Below are 23,341 nucleotides of genomic sequence, written 5' to 3'. Positions count from 1 at the left end.
AGGTTATTCAGAATCATTTCCCACCTGCAGGCCCTTCCTCTTTTCACTTGCCATTCCCCTGAAATCATGCTATTTGTGCTCTTCTGTTCCAATCACATCCATAACATCCAATCATGGATTAACTTATTTTATCCATGCCTGTAATTGTCCCAGTTAAATTTGCTGATAAATTTTCCCCTTAATTCATTTGTAACTGTCTTCTAAGTTATTCTGTATTAAGTGTACTTTCCTACTCATGTCATGCTTAATTTTTCTTTCTTCTGAATCCTTTTCAGGAGGCTCCTTGGCAAAGATTAAACATATACATCCCGAAAAATACCACCACACATGCTTCTTTGCCCTTTCTTATAGGAAATACATCTTTAGATTCTATTTCTTAAAAAAGAACGTTTGCCTTATTCCTATCTTCAGCCAAGTGTGATTTTAAATACTTCTACATATGCCCTTAGGCCAGCACACACCACCTAGGTTTTCACTATCCTGTATCTTGAATGATGCCCTAAGCATCCTTTTGTGTCTTTCCTCTGAGGCCTCTGACTTAAAAAGCAACAATATAAAAAGAAAAGGAAAAAACAATCTAGATGCAGTGAAATACATATGGGCAAGAGGCCTAATAAAACAGACTCCTCTGACGATTTATCAGAAAAGAAATGGAAGTGGGAAAAGGAACAGAAAAGAGAAGTCATGAACAGATAGGAGGGAATGGAAGGAGAAAAAGATGATCTCCTCCCAAAAGAAAGTAACGGGGAAAAACAGCAGTGAGAGATTCTAGGGCATGTGGAGCCATACATCCAGGATTGGGAGAAAAGTTCACATCCACCCAGACACTTACCGTGTTGCATTTTGTGCCACACACCACTTGCCTATGATTCAGCCACTGAGATGCAAACACTTTATTAAGGGTCCCAAGGTGAAACTCTCTCTCTTTCAGGAGACTGGGAAGCTGCTGTGCTGCATAACCATGCAACACTCGAGAGTAGTTGGTTTCATTCTGTAGCCTGACTTCTCGGTTCTTCAGGTAGTACACTAAGGATCTCTTCACTGGGGGGAGCCTTTTCCTTTTGTGAAGTGAGTGATCCCAGCCAAACTGTGGAAAGCAAAATCAGAAATCAGGGTTTTGGCTACCTTTGTCAGAATAAGGGCTCCTACTGTTATTAGAGAAATCACCAAGAACTCATCCTGCAGGATTTACATACAACGGAAATACAAATACAGTAAAATAGGAAAGTAAATTTAGAAGTCCAGCTTAACTCTTCCAACGTTGAAAAGATGCTGCTCATAGTCAAACCTACGTATGAGAAACAAGGGCTGAAAGACAAGGGAATGAAAGCAGAAAGGGTTTACTAAGGCCTTTTACAGGTTAATGATTCAAGTACCTTGAAGATAGGGAAAGGAATGACAGGCCCAAAGATTACCAGACCGACCTGGGCTGCATCTCTAATAGGTCCCCTCCTCTCTCTCGGCCTGTACTCCCCCCGGAGCATGGAAGGTACAGCCCAAGGAGACCGACTAGGGGTCCCAGGTACTTCAGAGATGCCCTATCAAATGGCCGCCTCCCTATCACCAGGTCCACGCTCCAGGCAGTTGCAGAATTCGAAAAACCAACCACCAACGGAGTGGGAGGCACGGGAAATATGAGTCTGAATACGCGTCCAACAGGGTCTTCACCTCCAAAGAGAGCGGGTAAAGGATGATACCTGGAAACTGCTGTTTCTTTTAGGGGATCCAAGTGCCAAAAGCCCTGCTCAGGGCTGGGGTATCCATAAGGAGGCTCATTCCTATATGATACGCAATCTTCTCCGCTTCCCCCGGCCCCAGGAAGGCGAACTTCACTCTCTCTCCCCATGTCTTACAGGAGGTTTTGTTCGCGATTCCCCATGGCTTCGGTTTCCCTTCCTCCGAAGCCCAGATTGTTTTCTCCTCGAGCTGCCTTCCCAGCTTCAAGCCTCCCCGAAATATGCCTCATTTTCAAGTTCCCCTTTCGCTCCTCACCCCTGGGGCCTAACTGCTTTACAGTGAACTACTGAGGGCCCAGCCCAGATCCCACAGACCGGGGTTCCGCTCTTCGCGCTCACCCGCCACCTTACAGACCTTGGATCCCGTTCCGGCTCCCTGATCTTTGAACCCTATCCTCTGGGTGCCTCGGCCTTATCACCCAGTCCCGGCCGCTCACCCCTCACCTGTGGGCCCTGAGCGTCGCTCCCAGCTCCCGGCGAGGCGGGCGCTTTCCGCTTCCTGCTAACTGCTTTCCGGGCCATAGTGGGCAGCGCCGCCGCGGCCCCGCAGCCACATGAGGCGGGGGAAGCGAGGGGGAGTAAGACGGCGGGTCATATACTGGGCCCCGGGGACGCGCACCTTAGTGCGCCCGGCCCGGAAAATGGCCCGGACTCCGGGCGGTAACTGAAAAAGGGGAGGCAGGTAGAAGGGAAGGAGGGAGGGAGGACCGGGACCGGGACCGGGGCCGGGAAAGGGAAGGGGAGAGGAAAGGAAGGCAGGAACCCGAAGCTTTCCGACGACCGAATCTGGAAAGGACGGCGAGCGGCTGGAACCAAAACACCCCCTCCCCTTCGCCCGCGCTCCGTCACCCTCGCGCAGCCGCACTTCGCAGCACGTCGCCAGGGAGACGCCGCCGGGACTAGAGGGGCGGGACTTAGGGCTCCCTGTAGAGTTCGCGGCTATTGCTTAAAGTCCAGGCCGGCCGCTCTTTTTCAACGGTCGCCTGTCTGCAGCTGGACTCCAACGACCTGGGAGCAAAGGAATCTGAGTTCTAGCCGCCGACCTCGGAACCCCGGCCGCCCGTCCGCAAGCACCCGGAAGTAAAGACGTTTAACCTCGCTCTGGGACGGAATCCCCCCCCGGCACGCCTTTACCCCGCAGTCGCCGCTAGTTATCTTCCTTTGAGCGTTGCACGTTTCCTCGAACGTGTTAAACCCATCCCTGGCGCCAAGGACTGGACTTTGTGGAGGAGGCATAACTTCCTCCCCTTATCCGGCAAGGTGGAGCCCGGCTCGGAATCCACACCAACATGTCCAAGAATTTCCCACTGTAGAGAACCTACCCTGTCCAGCTCTGTCAGCGCAGGTCCCGCCAGCGCCACCCCTAGGGCCTCTTGCCGTCATCTCCTCACCCCTAGGGAGCCCTCATGCTCCCTTTTCCACTCAGTCCCTACCCTCCGCTGGCGTCCTCCCCCACGTCTGACCCTCCCTGCTGCCCTAACAGCTACAGCACTTAAGTCACCAGGTTCCCTTAATTGCTGCGTGGGGACTTCGCCTCCCTTAGGAGTCCCATGACCTGCCGGACACACTGTCCTTTTGTACTCTATGAAATAGGCGTCCAGCCTTAAATTATGTTTCTTACGTCTCCCGTGCAGTCCTAAACTGTGGACTGGAACAAGGGACTGCCACTGTCTGCCTCTCAGGACCTGGGTTACATTTCTATCAGGACAGATTGGGTGAAATTCTGAATCACAGAGAAGAGAGTAGCGTTTGACTTAGTCCAGTTAGGGCTGGCTTTGGTCACCGGATAAGGGGGCTTCTTCAGGATCACCCTTGCCTGCATTTTCGGAAGATTCTGTAGGGATTTGAGCGCCAGCCTCCACTTTCCTCAAGCAAAGAAATCCTCTGAGGAAGCAGGAAGCTCTTGCTTGGGGCATTCCAGCCTCAGGCTGTAGTGCCCAGTTACCTGCTGATCCCTTCAGGCTTCAGGCTTCATACCTCCAGGGAGCTCTGTTGGCCCATCTGAAGTTCTGCCTACAAGGAGATTTGGATTTGTTTTCCAAGCAGAACCAAAGACCAGATTGAGACAAGGTCCTCCGCCATCCCAAGTCAGCACTGCCACTAACCCCTAATGCCACCTTGGGAAAGGCAGCCCCATCTTACTTGGTCAGACCTATCCCTTCAGAGACATACACACAGTAAGTGGGTCAGAAGTGGGTCAGCTTCCTTTTTTGAGCCTGTTGTTCCAATTCTGTCTTGCCTCACAATGCCCTGGATGATCCAGGAGCCTATTGGGCAAGAGTCTGGAATTCCTTTGAGAATCTCTAGGCTCATGCTGGGCTGTGCTTGGATGTTGGTCTCTTCTGCTCATGTCAGAGGCTGTAGGCTCATCATTCAGGTTGGTGCACTTCATCTTGACATCCCAGGAACTTTTCTTGAATGCACCTTCCAGCAGAGCTCACCATTTCTATGGAAATCACATAGACTGAAGATTCAGTTGGAAGTTTGAAAGTTTACAATTGCTTTTAAAAGACTAACAATACCAAGTATTGGGGAGGGTGTAAAATGACCAGAACTCTTATACATTACTAGTGGTTGTATGAATTGGTACAAATAATTAGGGAAAAAATTTATGGCAGTACCAACCAAAGCTAAACAACGGTACCTTATGATCAAGCAGTTCTACCTCTGGCTATAAACCCAACAGAAGTGAGTGTTTATGTCCACCAAAAGACACTTACGAGAATATTTGTAGCAATTTTATTCATAATAGCCTTAATTGGAAATAATTCAAATGTCAATCAATAGTGAAAAAGATAAAGCAGGGGTTCCCATGTTCTCATCAGGTTCGATAATTTGCTATAATGGCTCACTGAACTCAGGGAAATAAATACTATTACTGGTTTATTATACAGGATACTATAAAGGATACAAATAAATATCCAGATGAAAAGGTACATCAGGTGAGGTCGGGAAGGGTCCTGAGCATGGGAAGTTCTGTCCTCATTGAATTTGGGCTGTGCCACTCTCGTGGCACATGGATATGTTCACCAACTTGGAAACTCTCCAAACTCCATCGTTTAGGGTTTATATGAAGGTTCCATTAGCGTAGGCAGGGTTGATTAAATCATTACCCATCGGTGATTAGCTCAGTCCCCTTCCTGGAGGTTGGGAGAGGGTGGGGCTGAAAGTTCCAACCTTCTAATCACATGGTTGGTTCCTATGGCAATCAGCCCCGATGTTAAAGTTATCTAGGGACCCATCTTGAGTCACCCCATAAACATAAACTCAAGTATGGTTGAAAGGGATTTCTGAATAACAAAAAAGCTGCTCCTCTCACCATTATCACTTAGGAAATTACAAGAGTTTTAGGAGCTCTTGTACCATGAACCAGGGATAAAGACTAAATACATATTTTTTACTATGTCATAATGTCACAATCGTGGAAGTCAGAATAGTAATTTTTCTTGGTGGTTACTAGCAGGGAAGAGAACCCAAGGAAGCTTCTGGTGTGCTGGAAATTTCTATATCTTGACCTTGGTGGTTGATTATACTAGTGTACACATATATAAAATTTCCTCAAGTGGTACATTTAAGATTTGTGCAGTTTATGTAAGTATACCTCAATATAAAGAAACATAAATTATTTCACCTGGTTCTTCCTCTGTACTTTATGAGACAGTCAGGCTAGGAAGGGAAAAATTTTTTAACCATATCCATAGGCTGAAATTAACCTGAGATGATGACACTGAATTCATCATTTTGCCCTCAGCTTTACAAACAAAACAGAAATACTCTCCAGACATATGAAAATCAGAAAATTGCCTTTCTCTCCCAATTCTCCTAACCTCTCCACACACACTCACACATTTGTTCCATCACCAAGTCCTATTTATTTTACCTTACAAGTATTTTGAGTCAGTTCACATCTCCCGTTTAACCCGAGATTAATCCAAGTCTGTCACCTATTGGTTGCATCATTTGTGAAGGTCTCCTAGATGGACCACCAGCAACCATTCTGACCTCTTTTGTTATTCTTTTTTAATGCAAATTTGAACAAGTCACCCCCATTCTCACCTCCAGGTTAACTTTCTTCAGTGTCTTTCTCTTAGACTTTGGATAAAGAGAAAATCCTTAATCTGGCCTATGAGACCCTGCATGATCCCTCCTAACTTGACTCCACCCATATCTCATATCATACTCTTCCTCCTTTTTCAGCTCCAGCCATACTGGCCCTTTCAATCCTTCCTAAGCAAAATGCTCCCTCCTGCCACAGGGTCTGGGAACAGCTTTTCTGCCTCTCTTTTTGTTGTAATACTTCGTCATCCTTCAGATCTCTAAATTAAACATTACTTCCTTAGCAGAGTGTTCCCTGGCCTCCTTGACAGTTGTAATCCTTCTCCTCCCCATGACTCAGTTTCATAACACCTTGTATTTCTCCGTTACAGTACTTAATAAAGTTAGAATTTTACATTTATTTGTATGATTATTTGATTAATTTCTGTCTCCCCCACTAGAATGTGTGCTCCTCAAGGGCAGGGACTATAGCTATTTTTGCTACCATTATATCTCTAGTGTCTAGCACATGCTAGCACTCAGCAAACATTTGTTGACTAAATAGATAAATTAACGAATGAATACATTTTGAAACTTCTTCCCAAGATTAAGAAATGTCCCTTGTTTGGCCACTCATTCCAGCATCTAATAAGAATCATTCATTTTTAGTAAATAATTTTTTGGACTCAAGCATCACCTTTTCTGTGTCTGGTTCCATCCTACCATCACTCATCTTTCAGTTTGGCTGAGGTACTCTTCCTCTGTGCCTCCGCAGGAACTTTTCATGGATAATTTGTCACACTGTATTATAATGGTCTGTTTTTTCTCCCACTATGTCTGTCTCTCCCACTAGCTTGAGAGCTACTTGAAGGCAGAGGTTACCCTTATTCATCTTCACATCCCTAGTGCCTGAGAAGGCACCTAGCATATTTTATGCATTCCCTAAATGTTGAATGATTGAATGAAAGGTAAGTCAAATGTATGTTTTATAAAGTCCTCTAGGCATGTTCATGGTAGGGTTAACAATAGACATAGGGAAGAGACTATCAGAAGAACAATGCTGCACTCAACTTAGCCCTAAACCTAGCTCTCAACCAAGCCCTAATCTTAGCTCTAACCCTACCCCAATTCCTAACCCTAACCCTAACCCTAGCCCTAAAAAAAAAAAAAAAGAAGACTAATGCTTCAATAACTTGCTTCCGCATTCTTGGGTAAATCTATTTCCTTATTTTAAATAGCTTTTTTTCCCCTAATTAAAACATAATATATACTCAAAGTAGAAACTTGGAAATCAAGGGAAGAAAAGAAAGACACAAAAGCAAATCCCATAATTCCACCCTCCAGATAACCACTCTTTACATCTTAACGTGTGGTCATCCGATTCTTTTTTTGTATTTAACTGTATCTGGGTCTATATATCCATATATAGTTCTTTTTGTTTTTAATTGAAGTTGTTAGTTTACAACGTGTCGATTTCTGATGTACAGCATAATTCTTCATATATAGTTCTTTTCAAAAATGATTTCAAACTATACTATTTCAAAGTTTTAAATAAAAACCCCAACAGTTTCCTTCTTCTTTACTTCCACCCCTCCAAATCAGTCTTCGTAACTATTCCATCACAATGCAATGTGCTGCAGGAAGTCCATCAATGGGCAGGGGAACCCAGGAGCTGCTCACCTCTTACCTTCTCTATGTCTTGGTCTTGCAGGAAGAATAAATAACAAGAAATACTATAAAATACTTTGGACAAATTGAATTGTGTTATACATTCTTAGTAACAGTAATTCCTCTTGTTTATTTGCATAGATTCTTTTGGAACAAACAAAGCAGATGTTGCCAGAACACATTTCCCTTAATGTGTTGGAGTTAATTAATTATCCTTGCTGACAAAAGACTCAGGAGGAAAGCATTTCTGTTAGGAAAAGCATTCAGGATTTTAATTTATACAAACCTTAACAAAATACAGCAAGAAAAGACCTGGAAGACACAAGGGCATATACTGGCACAGATAGTAAGTGCTTAATAACTGCTCTCTGGTGATGTAAAGATGTTCGAAGTCTCCAAGGTATGTGAATGGTAACTATTTCACCCTAGTGGAACTATTTTTCAGATTCTGAGGCATAGAATATTAAAGGTAGAAGATATTAAGACGACTCATCTCATTAGACTCACACTTTTAAAGAAAACTGAAGCCAAAAAAGTCATGTAGGCAGACAGCATGTGAGAGATAATTGGAACGGGGGACCTCTGCTATGTTTTCAACTCTGCCACATTAAATATCTGGGTCCAGCTGAAGTTGTAATTGGTATTTACTTTAGCATTTTCCTAGTGTTCTCACATTTTCTTCTTTTTTAGAAACTGAAATATTTTATCCAGAACATCAACTACTTTAAGAGCAGAAATTCTGTTTCTGTATTTTATGTATAACTTGACACACACTGATAGAAATTGTATTAATTACAGACAATTTCTAACCATTCAGGAATTGATAGCAGGTAAATTATCCAGGTTTCTTACTTTCTCTTCCTTCTTGTCCTTAAACAATCTCACTTTTATTTGCAATCTCAGTAAGATTAGAAAGGAAAGGAAGAGATGAAACTTTTCTACTTACAAACAAGCAATTTATTTGGAAAAAGATAAGAGAAAAATGACTCATTAAAAAATATATTTCACGATATCTTTCTACCTTCTTCACACTTTTTCCAAATGCCTAATTGGGGGTTAAATATAAATATAAGAATCTTAAAAGAATACTATGTACAATTTTGTTGAAGATCTTCTACCAGCTGTATCTATTGACTCAAATGGAAGGCAAATCTGATATAAAAACAAACATATAGGTATCAACTAATGATAGAAAAATAAAATGACTTACAAAGTGGAACAAGGATTCTCTTATCATAAGATAATTACATAATAACATTTTTGTTCTGGTAACATAAGTAACAAATATCCAGAAAATATTGTTAAAACTGAGAAATGCAATAAATATTTTTGTGATTTCCTTCCATCTATGGGTGTGTTTATGTTGTGAAATAAATGGTAGACATAAATTTCCCCTATTGTTTAAACTTAATGTACTATTATGAGAACTTCCCCATGTTATTTATACGTATATATATTTTGGGTTTTTTTTGCAGGGGGGAGGTAATTAGGCTTTATTTATTTATTTATTTATTTATTTAGTGGAGATACTGGGGATTGAACCCAGGACTTTGTGCATACTAGGCATGCACTCTACCGCTGAGCTGTACCTCTCATATATTTTTTGAAAACATAATTTGTAATGCTGAAAAATAATTCAACAAAAGAATATACCATAATTTAACTATTTCATTATTGTTGTATTTTAGGCTGTGTATCAGGCAGAGGTCTCTAGAGAGAAAGAACCAGAGGATATATATATATATATATATATATAGTATAAGTATATTAATATATTATTATAATTATATATATATAAATCTGAGAAGGAGAGTGTGGGGAAGCAAGTCAACATGATGCCTTCTTGAGAATAAGAAAACAAGAAGTTCCCTTGTGGGGGCCTGGGGAGCGGCACGGAATTTAGGTGTTTCCTGAGGGCAAGCAATGCGGGTCTCTGAGCCATGCATGAGCAGAGAACCGCTCCGGCACATACACACTGCATTTGCCTAAGGGAGTCATTTAAGTTTTTGTGACATTCGTCGGCCCCTTCACAAAGGGCCCAGATGGAGACATAAAGATGATTAATACTGCTTTGCTACGCTTTGAACACTGGGGGTTGTAGATTACTATCACTGCATTGAATTATTCAAAGTTATTTCCTGCAGCACGATGACAATAAATACGATGCGAACCAGCCGTTCGAGGCTTTTGATCCTTGAGATCTTGAGTCCCCTGGTCGCGTCTTCGACTCTCTGTCTGTGTGTTTCTTATGTTCTGAGGCACCCGTCCAAAAGCAGGAACCCTTGTTGCGCTGGAAGCCACAAGTGGCGCCCAAACAAGGACCTGAACGGAGGAAGATTCACCGGAGTGAAACCGAAACTTGGTAAGTGTCGGAGAGCTCCGAGAGGAGAAAGAGGCCTCAAGAATCCACTGCCGGTAAGGATTGTCTCGGGCAGTTATTCAGAGTAATCATGGGAAACGGACAAAGCTCAGCGCGTTATACACCCTATGTGTGTCTTCTGAGGCAGCTTCTTAAGGCAGGAGGAGCAAAGACCAGTGAAGGTCGTATCCTAGAATTGCTAATGGTTATTGACAAGCATTGTACATAGTTGCCTACTCTCGGTATTTTGGATTTACATACTCGGGAGAGAATGGATGACGAACTGAAGAAGCTGCATACTAAGGGGGTTTCTAGTCCCGTCTCTATCTGGCCTAAGCGGACTCTGATTAAGTCAGTCTTAGAGCCCTTACAAACTCAAGGAAAGTCAAGCAATAGTTCCGATGATGAAGAGCGTGAGCCTGACCCTCCCGGTCCCGAATATGCCATACCAGAAGGAAAGGCGCAACCTCTTGTGGCGATCGCCGAGCCTGGGGAATCGATGTACCCCGCGGCTCCGAGAAGGGAGGAAGAAAATAGTTGGCCTGACCCTCCTCCCCCTTTTCCTATCCCCATGTGTCCTCCAGCTAACGGAGAATCAGGACAAATACAACCTAATTTATATGGCAAAGGAAATAGCCTCTCCTCGGTACAGCAAGGAATACTGCAAGCCAGAAGAGAAGGGGATTTGGATGCATTTAAGATAGCAATTCCTGTGACTGTACGAGAAAGAGTAGCCCCTGGGGTGGATCCTAAAGATCCTCAGGGTGTTTATGAGGCTGTTCAGGAGCCCTTCCCATTTAAAGTTATTGAAGAGCTGAAACAGGCAGTGTAAAATTACGGGGTAAACTCCCCATTCACCTTAGATATTGTTCAAAATGTGGCTGATGGATCTTGCTTCATCCCCGCTGATTGGCAAGCTTTGGCCCATACAGTGTTAGCTCCTGCTGAGTTCCTGCAATTTAAGACCTGGTGGGCTGACCACGCAGAAACCTTGGCTGCTCATAACCAGGCTGGAGGCCTTCCCATTTTTTTCGATCAATTAATGGGTTTAGGCAATTGGGGCCGTGTTGCTGATCAACTTCCTATGGATGATCGGGCAGTAGAACAGGTGAGGGGATGCTGCTTGAGAGCTTGGGAAATAATAGCGGCGAAGGGACAAATATCCACTTCCTTTCAGAAAATCACCCAGGGACCTAAAGAACCTTATACAGAATTTATAGCCCGTTTACAGGAATCAATCAGGAAATAAATCAGTAATATTGAAGCTGTAGACACTTTTTTACAACTTATGGCTTATGAAAATGCAAAGGAGGACTGTAAGTAAGCCATTGGCCCTTATAAAGGTAAAGCCACCTTGAATGATTATATAAAATTATGTCAAAGTGTGGGGACAGAGAATTTTAAGGCCTCTATGATGGCACAGGCTGTGGCGGGATTGAAGCTGGGCCGCTCCTTCCCTGGAAAACGTTTTAACTGTAGTCAAATGGAACATACAAAAAAGGAATGTAGAAAGTCTAAACAGAACAAACCCCCACCCAATAATAAGGTTAAGGGTGATAAGCAGCATGGTCAATGCCCTCACTGTGAGAAAGGCAACCATTTTGGGCGAATCAATGTAGATCTATTTTTCATAAAAATGGGACTATGCTTCAGGGAAACTTCAAAAGGGGCTCGCTCCCAGCCCCACAACAGAAGGGAGCCTTTCCCGCTCAGCCAGCCTAGAACCGAAACTACACCGCAGCGTCGTGGAATTATCCCCAGCCACAGCAGAGAATGCAGCAGTAGACATCCCCTGCCTAAAGTCATTTATTTTGATGCCTGGAGAAGAGCCCACTCTGATAAAAAGGGACATTTATGGCCCTTTGCCCTCGGGTACAGTGGGTTTATTATTGGGAAGATCGAGTCTAACCTCTCAGGGTGTCCGAGTTCATACCGGAGTGATTGACAGTGATTATATGGGTGAAATTAAAATCATGATGTCTTCCGCCAAGCCATGGAAGGCTGAGGCGGGAGATCAGGTTGCTCAGACTTTATTATTACCTTTTTGTCCTTTAGGAAAAAGTGATAAGCTGCAAGGTGATAAAGTTTTCGGCAGCACGGGTGAGGCAGGGGTGTTTTTAACAGAAAAGATTTTGTATTCTCGTCCCGTCTGCACTATAAAAATACAAGATAAAATATTTAAGGGCCTGATAGATACTGGTGCTGACATTTCTATCATTAATTCGCGTCACTGGCCTGCCCGATGGCCTACACAATTGTCAGATATTGACGTGATCGGTCTTGGTAGGGCCCAAGGGCTAAAATGCAGCAGTTTAATTCTTAATTGTAAAGGCCCTGATGGACAATCAGCTAAGATACAACCTTATGTTGCAGAATTACCTATAAATTTATGGGGCAGGGATTTACTTCAACAATGGCAAGCCAAGATATACATCCCTTCTCCTTGTCAGTATAGCACCCAAAGTCAAGCTATGATGGCTCAACATGGGTATCTTCCTGGATTAGGTTTAGGAAAGGAAAATCAAGGTATTACTCAACCACTTGAACCTAAAGCATATGCTAATAGAGCTGAAACTGGTTATCACCCTTTATCTTAAAGGCCACTGTTCTTAAAAGTCACCATGATGTGACAATGAATATATGTATGTTCATGTATAACTGAAAAATTGTGCTCTATAGTGGAATTTGACACATTGTGAAATGACTATAACTCAATAAAAAAATGTAAAAAAAAAAAATCACCATGATTTTCCCAGACCAATCCCCCTTGAAATGAAAAATTGATGTCCCTATCTGGGTTGAACAGTGGCCTTTGACAAAAGAAAAGCTAGATGCTGTAAACAGTTTAATACAAGAGCAATTGGAAAAGGGACATATTGAAGAGTCATTTAGCCCTTGAAACTCTACCTTTCCTATTAAAAAGAAATCATGCAAATGGAGACTTCTCATTGATTTGAGGGGAATAAACTCCATGATCCAACCCATGGGACCTTTGCAGCCTGGATTGCTCTCTCCTTCTGAAGGAGGATTAATAAAATGGCCACACTTAGGCTAACAGATTGCTTATTCCTATGTTTGTCCTTAAAACAGTCAACTGACCTGACTGGCCAATTGCTACTCACAGTTCCAGGCCCATTGTTAAAACAAAAGCTATTGATCTTACTGTTTTTACTTTATTCCAGTCACTGAAAGTAATAATCATACTTGGTCTCTGAGTCCTTCTCTAAGGAGGTCACAGGACTGCAACCTTACAAAATAGCCTGAATTACCAAGAAGACCACACCTTGAGTGTTTATGAGACAAAGAGATCTAACTGCTGGCCTCTATAGAACTGGTCACCTGGAGGCATCATGTCGCCATTGTAAGTCTTCTGATGAGAAAATGATTCTGTTGCTTGTTATCAATGCTGTATTGTTTGAGCTATGGCTGTAAAACCACCCCACCCCATCTCCAAGGTGGGTTCACAGTTTTGAAGGCACTAGCCTGCTATGAGTCCCCTTTGCCAGGCAAAACAATAAAATTGCCTCTTTTCTTCTAAGCTCCAAGACCTTATCTCTGAATTATGTGGCTCATCAGGGACGGGGCCGATCTTTTGGCAACAAAATCTTGGTGCCCACGCTGAGGCAACGACCACCCTCTTTTCTAAGAGGGGCTTCAGGTTGCACCCCACTGCCAGGCCAACAAGGCTCAAACGACTGCCACTCCAGGCTGACAGGAGGGACAACAGAATGGAGCCCAGCAGCTGCCAGAGCCTTTTTGCCCTGGGGATCCTTTCATCCCATGCCCTTCCATCCATCAACGGACTGCAATCACCCGAACTATCTCCTTGGAGGAGGAAAAGATGTTTCTGTTTCTTCTGAAATGTCGCATCTGATCTGCAGGCCTAGGGTAAGTTCCCGGTGATGACCGAGGCCCCTTGATCTCACCTTGAGAGTTCTCTAATTAGACTGGCAGGGAACTCTCGTTTGTATCTGAAACAGGTACCCACTTGTAACAGAGATCTCTGGGCTGAGAGGACTTGGAAGCAAAAATATTTGTAGTTTGAAATTTGAATTTGCTTTAGCCTGTCATTTGTAAGTTTGTGCTTCCATTTCCTGATAAAGGCCTGGTATTGCAATCTGAAATTTACATTTGTATTTGTACTTTGTATTTAAAATAAGTTGCTATGGGGAAGGCTGTCTGTTCCATCTAATAGCCCATTGGGTAAGATTTTGAATGACTGGTTTAATTATGGTTATCCACCTATGACTAAGAAAAAGATGGTATTTTACTGTAATACAGCTTGAGTAATGTACACTTTAGCCTGTGGGGAACACTGACCTGAAAATGGGTTGGTAAATTACTAAATCACTCTCCAGTTAGAACTGTATTGCCAGAGAAAAGGTAAATAGGAAGAAATACCATATATACAAGCCCATAATGAGAAAGGTAATAATTGACAGGGCTCATGGCTCTTAGCCATTTTAAAGACCCCAGTAACAATTGCCACCCAAGAGCCTTAGGTACAACTGACAGTGGGGTCTCAACTAGAAGACTTTCTAAATTCTAAACTTCTAACTTCTAAGCTTCTGTCCCAGTACCAATGACTCAACTGCTGTTATGACCTCTGGAATGCAAATTTTGAGAAAGGGAGTAATTTGGAAAAAATAGAAATCTTAAATGTCTTCTATAGAAGTTAGCAAAAATGTTTAGTATCTAGACAGGCAACTTTGATTTATTCCATCTGCCAGAAACTCAATTTGAATCCAACCTCTTGTAACTGATGAGTCTTACACTGTGGTATCTGATTCATAGCTAAAAGTTTAAAATGGGAACTATGATATCTCTATGTTTGTGTGTTTGTACGTACCCATATGTGTGTTGTAGATGTGTGGCATTGCCAAAATTAATTTGTAAAAGAGCTCTATTTAATTGGCTTAAAGAAACTCAAATGCTTATATAAATACTCAGAAATATAAAAGAAACTGGCCAGAACGGAAGTCGGGTTCATATGATCTAAAAAAAATTCAGTACTGAATCAATACCTGATATTTGAAGCTAGCTTAAGCCTATTGGTTTAATTAATATAGACATGTCTCAAAATTCATTAATGTTAAGCATAAAACTTCTATTGTACTTAGGTTTAATATAAGTCCAATAAGACACTGTCATATCTGTTACAAATTTGTCAGCAAAAAAACAAGTTGGAATAATATTCTTGTAACTAACTAAAATGCAAATGAGAAAGAGCTTTTGGGTAAACTTTTAAGGAATGATTATTTCAGGAATGTTCACTCAAATGATCTCCCCAGATATTTGGTAACTCAAAACTTTAGAGTTTTGCTAAATTAAGTTAAATGATGGAAGTTTATTAAATAGTTAGGTCATTTTCAGATAAAATAAGATATCAAAACATTAATTGTGGAGTATTGACTTCCTCTTATAGAGAAACTAAAGATATTTAGAAATAAATACTAACAAATGTTGTTAATGAAAAAAAGAGTCACTTTGTCTTAAAGCTAGTTGCTTCTGAATGAAAAAGAAAACAAGGGACAAAATAATATGGATACAGAAAGTTATGGAAGGCTTGTGAAAGAGGAACCCTGAGAAAAGAGTTTTGTACATGGCTGAGGTTGGCTAAGTTTAAAATAAATTTAGTTGATTAAATAAATCTTAAAAGTAGCTGGTACAAGGTGACTAGATTTGGTTCTCTCTCTCTCTCTCTGTTATGAGGACAAAGTTTTCTTAAAATGTTAATCTGCTTTTAGTAACAGATTGTAAAGTTTCTTTTACCCCTTAAGTGATCTGTTCTGTATTTACCCTTGAAATATTTTTATTATTAATGAATAAGTACTGTTTCACAGTAACCTATACTTTTATCTGACCAAGTGTTTTGAAACTTTTTAACAAACTTCCCAAACATCAAATTTTAATCAGAATTCTTTTGACCTCCAGCTAAATCTGCGATACTTCAGAGGACCCCTGAAACATCCCAAAGAGAGATTTTAAACTAGTAAGTTTCATTTGGTATGTTAAATAACATAGGAAGTATTGTCAAATGAATAATAAATCTTCCTAGGTTATATTGTATGGAAAATATTATTAATATAGATATTCTAGAAATTACATGGAATCCCTAAAAATCTGGTATGTATAAAATGTTACCAGTCATAATTATGGTTATTGTAACCATGTTTCTTTATCGATTACAGTGTAACTCAGTGTTTAACCATGCTTTTAAGTCTTTTGTCATTTATAGACAGTTACTCTTTTATTCTGATGCTTTTGCGAAATGCTTTCTCCTCAAGGAGATTTACTGGTTTCTGATAAACTTCAAACTATGGCACTGAACTAAACTGGGTAAGAAATTTTAAAAGGCTGATGAAAACTGACTTTATAAAACTGTTAACAAAAAAGAAAGGATTAGTTACGTGGAGCTGAGTAAAGTGATGAATATGGTTATAACTTTTGGTTTTGTCTGAAGTATTAATGGCTTTTAATCTGTGTTCTCCAGATATAAAGAAGCCCTTCTTCTCAAGTTAATTATGACTTATAGCAGTTTGGTAAACTATACCTTTTTAAGCAGAATTAAAACAATTATCTTTTCTCTCTATCTGATCCCTCCAGAGACTGGAAACTTTTAGGTTCCCAGTGGTTTTTTCAGGTAAATTAGGAAAATTACCTTCTAACAGGTATAGGAATCTCAAGGTATTTTTGAGGACCTTGAAGAGAAAAGAATTCACCTAAGTCTGTAAGGCAAAATTTCCTGGCCTTAGGAAACCTTATTAAAATTCTAGCCTGAGACTCCTTATTAAAAGTTCCAACACAGCCAATTTAAAAGAGCCTATATGATCAAATAATCAGACTTAATTTGTGGACAAATTAATCTTGATTTAGCTATATTTGATAAAACTGAGGGTAACTTTAGAGAGAAAAAGATTATATTTCAGTGGATATTAAATTCTAGTTTTTTTTTAAAACTAAATTCTAGTTTTGTTAATTGAGGTCTATATTTACTAAGACTCACTTCCCAGATCATTCCTTGCTGTCTTGATACATTGCTGCAAAGTTTAATTGAATTATTAAAAGGACAGTCTAGGTTTGTTTCTGAAGCTCTGTCATCTATCCCTGGATGAAGATCCAATGCCCCATCACCTGCAACCAGGGGACTATACATACTGGAACAGACATGATTTAAAGAACTATCTTCAGTCTGAATGGAAGGACCCTTTATCAGGTATTCTTAACTAGACCACGCACAGTGAAAGCTAAAAGAAATTGACTTTTGGATTAATTTCCAGTCACAAAGAGCCTCTGCACCGGACTGGCTTATAGAGGACTGCTCACCTTAAAACAATGCTCAAATGGAGAAGAAGCTACCAGACCAGGATGAGAAGAAGATGACATCTGAGGTAAACAGCTGACCCAAGACACCAGACCAGGCCTGTATGCCACTTACCATGATAACTGCTCATATCTTTGCTTATGAACAATGCCTGTGTAACATTTTCCTTAAAGATAAGGACTGGTACAGAACAGACCAAGTCAAATGACCTGAGGATACACTGAGCTGCCCCTAATGAAGTTCTTGGCTTAACTTTTTACTTATGACCTTACTAATACTGCTAACTATATTATTTATATTTTGCCTGTTTCACAAAATTGTTATTTCTTGCATTATCAAATATGTGACTGAGCCTCTGATAAAATAATGTCTAGGCAACTTTAAACAGTAAAATACTTCTGTATGCGACCAATGACTGTAGTAGTAGGACTCTAGATATGGGGCTACCTATGGCTATTAAAGCAGATAATGGACAGGCTTATACTAGTAATCAGCTGAAACAATACTTTGAAAAATGACACATTACTCATACTACTGGACTTCCTTATAACCCCCAGGGTCAAGCTATTGTTAAACGAGCTAATCATTCTTTGAAACAAATGTTACAAAAACAAAAAGGGGGAAATGGTAATATTCATGCTAAATTACATAAAGCCCTATTTACCTTAATTTTTTTAACTGTTCAAGCTATATCTGACACTGCCGCTGAGCTTCATTAGATCCCCCCATCTGAGTCAAAACAGCATTTTCCAGAATGGCCCCTAATTTGGTGGGAAGATCCGTTAACTGGGATATAGTCTCATGGGAAGTTAATAACATGGGGATAAGGGTTTGCATGTGTCTCCCCAGGGCCAGATACAGAACCCATGTGGGTGCCCAGCTGGAGGATTAAGCCCCACGATGGACAGCCAAAAGAAAAGACACCTCTACTGGGACGTCGAAAGGTCCGTAATGCAGATGGAAGGCTTAAAGATACAAACAACTCAACTGACTGATGCTGCCCACCGTGCTCACATGGGGCCAGATTAAACGTTTGTGTCAAGAAGCAGAAAATCTTCTGGAGGAACAGGAAAAACCGGTTACAGCTCCCAACCTGGTTGCAGCCACTTTCTCCCTAATTACTATTGCAGTATGTAGTCTCCCATGTACCTATGCTAGCAATTATACATACTGGGCATATTCCTAACCCCATATATTCCTAACCCCTCATTGTTTCGTCCGGTTACCTGGGGTGAGCCTTCCGTGCCCGTCTATGTTAATGATTCTTCATGGATCCCAGGCCGGAGGATCGACGATTACCACTGCATCCCTTGGAAGAAGGGATGCAGTTCAATATAACTATGGGTTTTGAGGACCGTCCCATATGTGTAGGAGTGGCTCTCGAATGCTTAAAATTATCCATGCAAGCTTGGCTGGCTATTAGTCCAAAAAATAGAAACTCCAGCAAGGCTCAGTTACACATGTTTTCTGGGTTAAGTTTTAGATATGAAGAAGTTAATAATACTGATCTAAATCCACCCAAGTGACTTTTGTGTAAAATTAATAGAATTTGGGCTACCGAGAGAGACGTTATCCATTGGGATCATTGCCGAGGAACTAATTATGTGATTTTACTTAATGATTCCTATGGAATTGTAGTGGACTGGTCCCCTAAGGGGTATGCAGTCCAGAGTTGTTCACATATAAATTCCTCTTGTAATCCTCATAAAGCTTTGAAGTGGAGTGTGAATAACTGTAATCATACTTCTATCACCACGCATGCGGAATATCCTATCATCTGGCATGGGGGAAGCATGGTAGCTCCCATCCCGCAGACATTTGGTGGGGCAATCCACAACGAAGTATGGAAAATGGAAAATGGCCTTGAGCCTCCCAGAGTTTAAGATATGGGAGGTTTCGTTATCGATACAATCAAAACTGCTCCCTCAATTTTCATACCTCTCCTAATTCAACCCATTATATTCAAACCTGCCTGAGAAATCCACTTGTTTTTCTTATTGGAACATTTTCTTTTAGCCATTCTAATAAGGAACTTTTTGGACAGGGAAAATTGTATACCTGTATGAACACTACCATGTATCATGCTCATCATTCTTATTTTATTTTGAGAAGGCATCTGGGCGCCTGGATTCCTCTTTGCCAGACCAGGCCTTGGGAAAGTTCTCCAGACGTGCATGCTTTACTAACCAGTTTGGAGACGTTACTCAAACGTTCTAAAAGATCCCTTGGATTGTTAATCATGGCAATAATGGGCATTATAGCCATTGCCACCACTGCTGCAGTGGCAGGGGTGGCATTGCAACAGACCATTCAAACCACACATTTTGTGCAGGAATGGCATGAAAATGCTAGTTCTGCTTGGAGGAGTCAAACTCACATAGATGAAGAAATCAACTCTCGTTTAATTGACCTCGAGAGCGCTTTGGTTTGTCTAGAGGAGGAAATACAAAATGTTAAACTGCAATTACATTTAAAATGCGATTGGAATATCACCTCCTTTTGTGTAACCCCATATTTATACAATCAAACCGCCACCCCCCTCTGGATACAGTTTTTCGCCACCTTTTGGGGCATAAGGATAACCTAACCCTGGATGTAAAACCATTACAGGCCAAAATGACTGGTATGCAACATGCAGCCCAACAGTTGGCTGCCTTCCTCTGAAACTGTGGTAGGCATCGCTCGTGGGCTAGAATCATTGAACCCTGTTAGCTGGATTAAAAATTGGGGAGGAGGGTTATTAGGGGCTATTGTCATGTTGGCTATATGTCTAATACTTCTCTGCTTAGTCTTCAGATGCGTGCAGCAAAACTTCAGCAGACTAATGAAGAACGCTGCTCTCTCTGCGTTCCTCCTGATAGAAAAACAAAAAAGGGGAGATATGGGAAAACAAGTCAACATGATATCTCCTTGAGAACAAGAAAACAAGACGTTCCCTTGTGGGGGCCTGGTATGCAGCACAGAACTAAGGTGTTTCCTGAGGGCAAGCAACGCGGGTCTCAGAACACTGAGCCACGCATGAGCAGAGCACTGCTCCTGCACGTCCACAATCCCGTTTGCCTAAGGGAGTCATTAAAGTTTCTGTGACGTTCGTCAGCCCCTTCACAAAGGGACCAGATGGAGACATAAAGATGATTAATACTGCTTTACTACGCTTTGAACACTGGGGGTCTGTAGATTACTATTACTGTATTGAATTATTCAAAATTATTTCCTGCAGTACGATGACAATACATACAATGCAAACCAGCCGTTCGAGGCTCTTGCTACTTGAGATCTTGAGTCCCCTGGTCCCATCTTTGATTCTCTATCTGTCTGTGTGTTTCTTATGTTCTGCGGCACCCGTCCATAAACAGGAACCCTTGTTGCGCTGGACACAGCAGGAGCGAGAGATATTAGAGATTTATTACAAAGAATTGGCTTATGTGATTGTGGAGGCTGGGAAGTCTGAAATCTGTAAAGCAGGCTGAAAATTCTCAGGCAAGAGTTGGTGTTGCATTCTCAATGCAGGAATTCTTCCTCTTCAGGGAAATCTGTTTTTCTCTTAAGGCCTTTCAATTGACTGAATGAGGTCCACCCACATTATCAAGAGTAAGCCCCTTTACTCAAAGTCAACTGATTATAGAATTAAAAAAATTTTTTCCCCAGATTTATCGAGATATAATTGACAAATAACATTGTAGTAAGCTTAAGATGTACAATGTAATGATTTGATAAACATGTATGTTGCAAAGTGATTATATGAGAGAATAGAAAAAATATATATTGGTCTCTAACTCTAGTTCCTGGCACAGAGCTCCTAAAACCCTTGTAATTTCCTAAGTAATAACAGTACTGTGTTTTAATAGTTGGTCTTTGACTCTGGTTCCTGACAGGATTCCTAAATCCCTTGGAATTTTCTGGGTGATATTGGTGTCTTTCGTTTTAATGAGGTGACTCTTGGTGGGCTCTTGGATAGGGGCTGGTCACCCAAAAAGACCAAAGCATAATTAGAAGTTTGGAATTTTCATTCCTATCTCCTATTCTTCAGAGAGGGGAACGGAGTTAATAACTGATCAGACTTATGTGATGAAGCCTCCATAAAAATCCCAATAGTATGGTGCTTCCAAGCTGGTGAGCACATCCATGTCCTGGGAGGGCAATGCACCCCAACTCCACAGGGACAGGAACTCTTGTGCTTGGAACTCTCCCAGACCCCTTTGATGTATCTCTAAATCTGGCTTTTTATCTGTATTCTTTATCATATCCTTTATTATATAATAAACTTATAAAGGTAAGTGTTCCCCTCAGTTCTGTGAGCTGTTCTAGCAAATAATCAAATCCAAGGGGGTGCAGGTCATGGGAACCCCCAATTTGTATTTAAGTCGGACAGAAGTTGTGAGTAACCTGGGGACCTACTACTTGTGATTGGCATCTGAAGTGGGGAGAATTACAGTCCTCTCCTTGTTTCTGCAACTGGTCATGTGGTCGTAGCTAATAGCTTCTTTCAATACCCATTCCATACTCCCTTTGCTCTCAGCAAGCACCTCAGCTGGTTGTGGTTCTTTGTGGTAGGATGAGCTAAACCTTTATTCTGGAGAGTCTGGGTCATAAATAATCCTGCCTGAACTGCATTGTTATAGTTTTCCACTGGCTTTAATCATAGGGCGTGGTAATAGTAGAAGACTCCCTAAGAGATTACTTGTAGTCCAGATATAATTTTCCATATCTCCATTGTATAGTAGCAGCCCAATTTTCCTTTGGTAATAAGGATCAATCACTCCAATCGTTATTGTAACTCCCTTCTTTGCCTGTTGATTGGAGGCACGAGGAACTCAAAGTAGCCAGGTGGCAGTCTTAACTTCAGGTCAATGGAATCATCATTGTGTCTCCTAGTGGAAGCATTCCCCCCTTTGGAACTAAGACTTCTAGACAAGCAGAGCATAAAGTCATGGAGACAGAAGCAAAAATTTTGCTAGTAAACCACTGGGAGTAATAGGGTACCACTCCATCTCTACCTCTTGATTCCTGGACTTGTGTATATTGGTTTAGAGACTATTCAGCCTCCTAGAGGACTCTTTGTACATATCTCTGATTTCATGGGATAAATTTCCAGAAGTAAGAGTACTAAGTCAATAGGTATAAGCGTTTTTAAGCGTCTTGATAGACTATGCTCCGTTGCCCTCTAGGATGTCATGTCAGAGTTCACACCCTTTAGCAACATGAGTATTGTCTATTCAAATACACTGTTATCAATACTGCTACTGCATATTATCATTGTCAGCTCCATTGAATAAACTGTTCTAAGAAGGACTTTCTGTTGAGGAGGGAAGTCAAATATCTTGCAACCACATGCCAGATTTTTAAAAAAATCTGTACATTGATAAAAAAAAAAAAAAAAAGACCGACAAGGAAAACTCAAGCATTGGTTGGAAAATTGCTACAGTTAAGATAAAGAAGTTTCCAAAACTACCTCATCGTCTACTTGACATCAGTCCGTCCATCCTCATTAGAATAGGCAGCACTCAATCTGTTTGCAGGTGACCAATAAAAAACCATCATACAAAAGCTACCTTTGTGATTAGAAAAAGCCATTTATAGGTGAAAAAACTAGTTTATGATGAAATAGGCAGTGCAAGTTCATTTTGCAGAACTGACTGCAATGAAAATAGTGGAACAGCCCAATGAATGAACAGGGCACTGGAATTAGGACAAGAATTCCTGTATCTATCCCCATTTCTATATATCTGCGTAGTTGATTATAGAGTTTATTTTTTTATTTTTTAATTTTTTTGGTGGGGTGAAATAATTAGAGATTTTTTAAAATTTATTATTATTATTTTTAATGGAGGTACTGGGGATTGAACTCAGGGCCTTGTGCATGTTAGGTATGCACTCTACCACTGAGCTATACCCTCCCCACATCATAGAGTTTTAAAATACCAAAACTTAAGGATCTGGAAGCAGAAAAGACAACTAGGAAATCTGTTCATGTAGGGTAAACCTACTCAAAGTTATAACATTGTATGAATTTTTCATAATATTGACTATTTTTATTTTCAGGTGTGATTGATAATAGTATTGTGGGTGTTTTAAAAGAGAAATGAATAATAAAACATTTATGGATATATAGCAGTCCCTCCTTATCCATGTGGTATATGTTCCAAGACCCCCAGTGGATTGCTGAAACTGTGAATAGTACTGAATCCTCCATATACTATGTTTTTTACTATGCATATA

General features: G+C 41.1%; 1 protein-coding gene and 1 long non-coding RNA gene across 9 annotated transcripts in view; one reads left to right on the top strand and one right to left on the bottom strand.

Annotated features, from left to right (window-relative positions):
• Positions 1–2,592, bottom strand: part of DCAF12 (DDB1 and CUL4 associated factor 12) — a 31,157-nt gene extending 28,565 nt beyond the window's left edge. Inside the window, exons 1-2 of the mRNA XM_010975836.3 lie at positions 2,181–2,592; positions 833–1,087 (exon numbers count right to left, since the gene is read on the bottom strand). Of these exons, the coding sequence (XP_010974138.1) occupies positions 833–1,087; positions 2,181–2,258 (333 nt within the window). The 5' untranslated portion in view covers positions 2,259–2,592. The remainder of the gene's footprint in view (positions 1–832; positions 1,088–2,180) is intronic.
• Positions 2,593–9,609: 7,017 nt separating this feature from the next.
• LOC116151788 (uncharacterized) lies at positions 9,610–21,399 on the top strand. Of its 8 annotated transcripts, none has more exons than XR_010382593.1 (7): positions 9,613–9,854; positions 12,981–13,159; positions 13,375–13,686; positions 15,733–15,790; positions 17,079–17,189; positions 17,972–18,251; positions 19,912–21,399. It is a non-coding gene; the product is annotated as an uncharacterized LOC116151788 (long non-coding RNA). The 8 variants fall into 8 exon arrangements; XR_010382591.1 differs by having other exon boundaries at positions 13,338–13,686; XR_010382590.1 differs by having other exon boundaries at positions 12,981–13,253; positions 13,338–13,686.
• The last annotated feature ends 1,942 nt before the right edge of the window (positions 21,400–23,341 follow it).

Source organism: Camelus dromedarius, chromosome 10, assembly GCF_036321535.1.
Source record: "Camelus dromedarius isolate mCamDro1 chromosome 10, mCamDro1.pat, whole genome shotgun sequence".
NCBI lineage: Eukaryota > Metazoa > Chordata > Mammalia > Artiodactyla > Camelidae > Camelus > Camelus dromedarius.
Note: the sequence above shows the minus strand (reverse complement) of the source record. Positions and strands in the feature narration are given on the sequence as shown.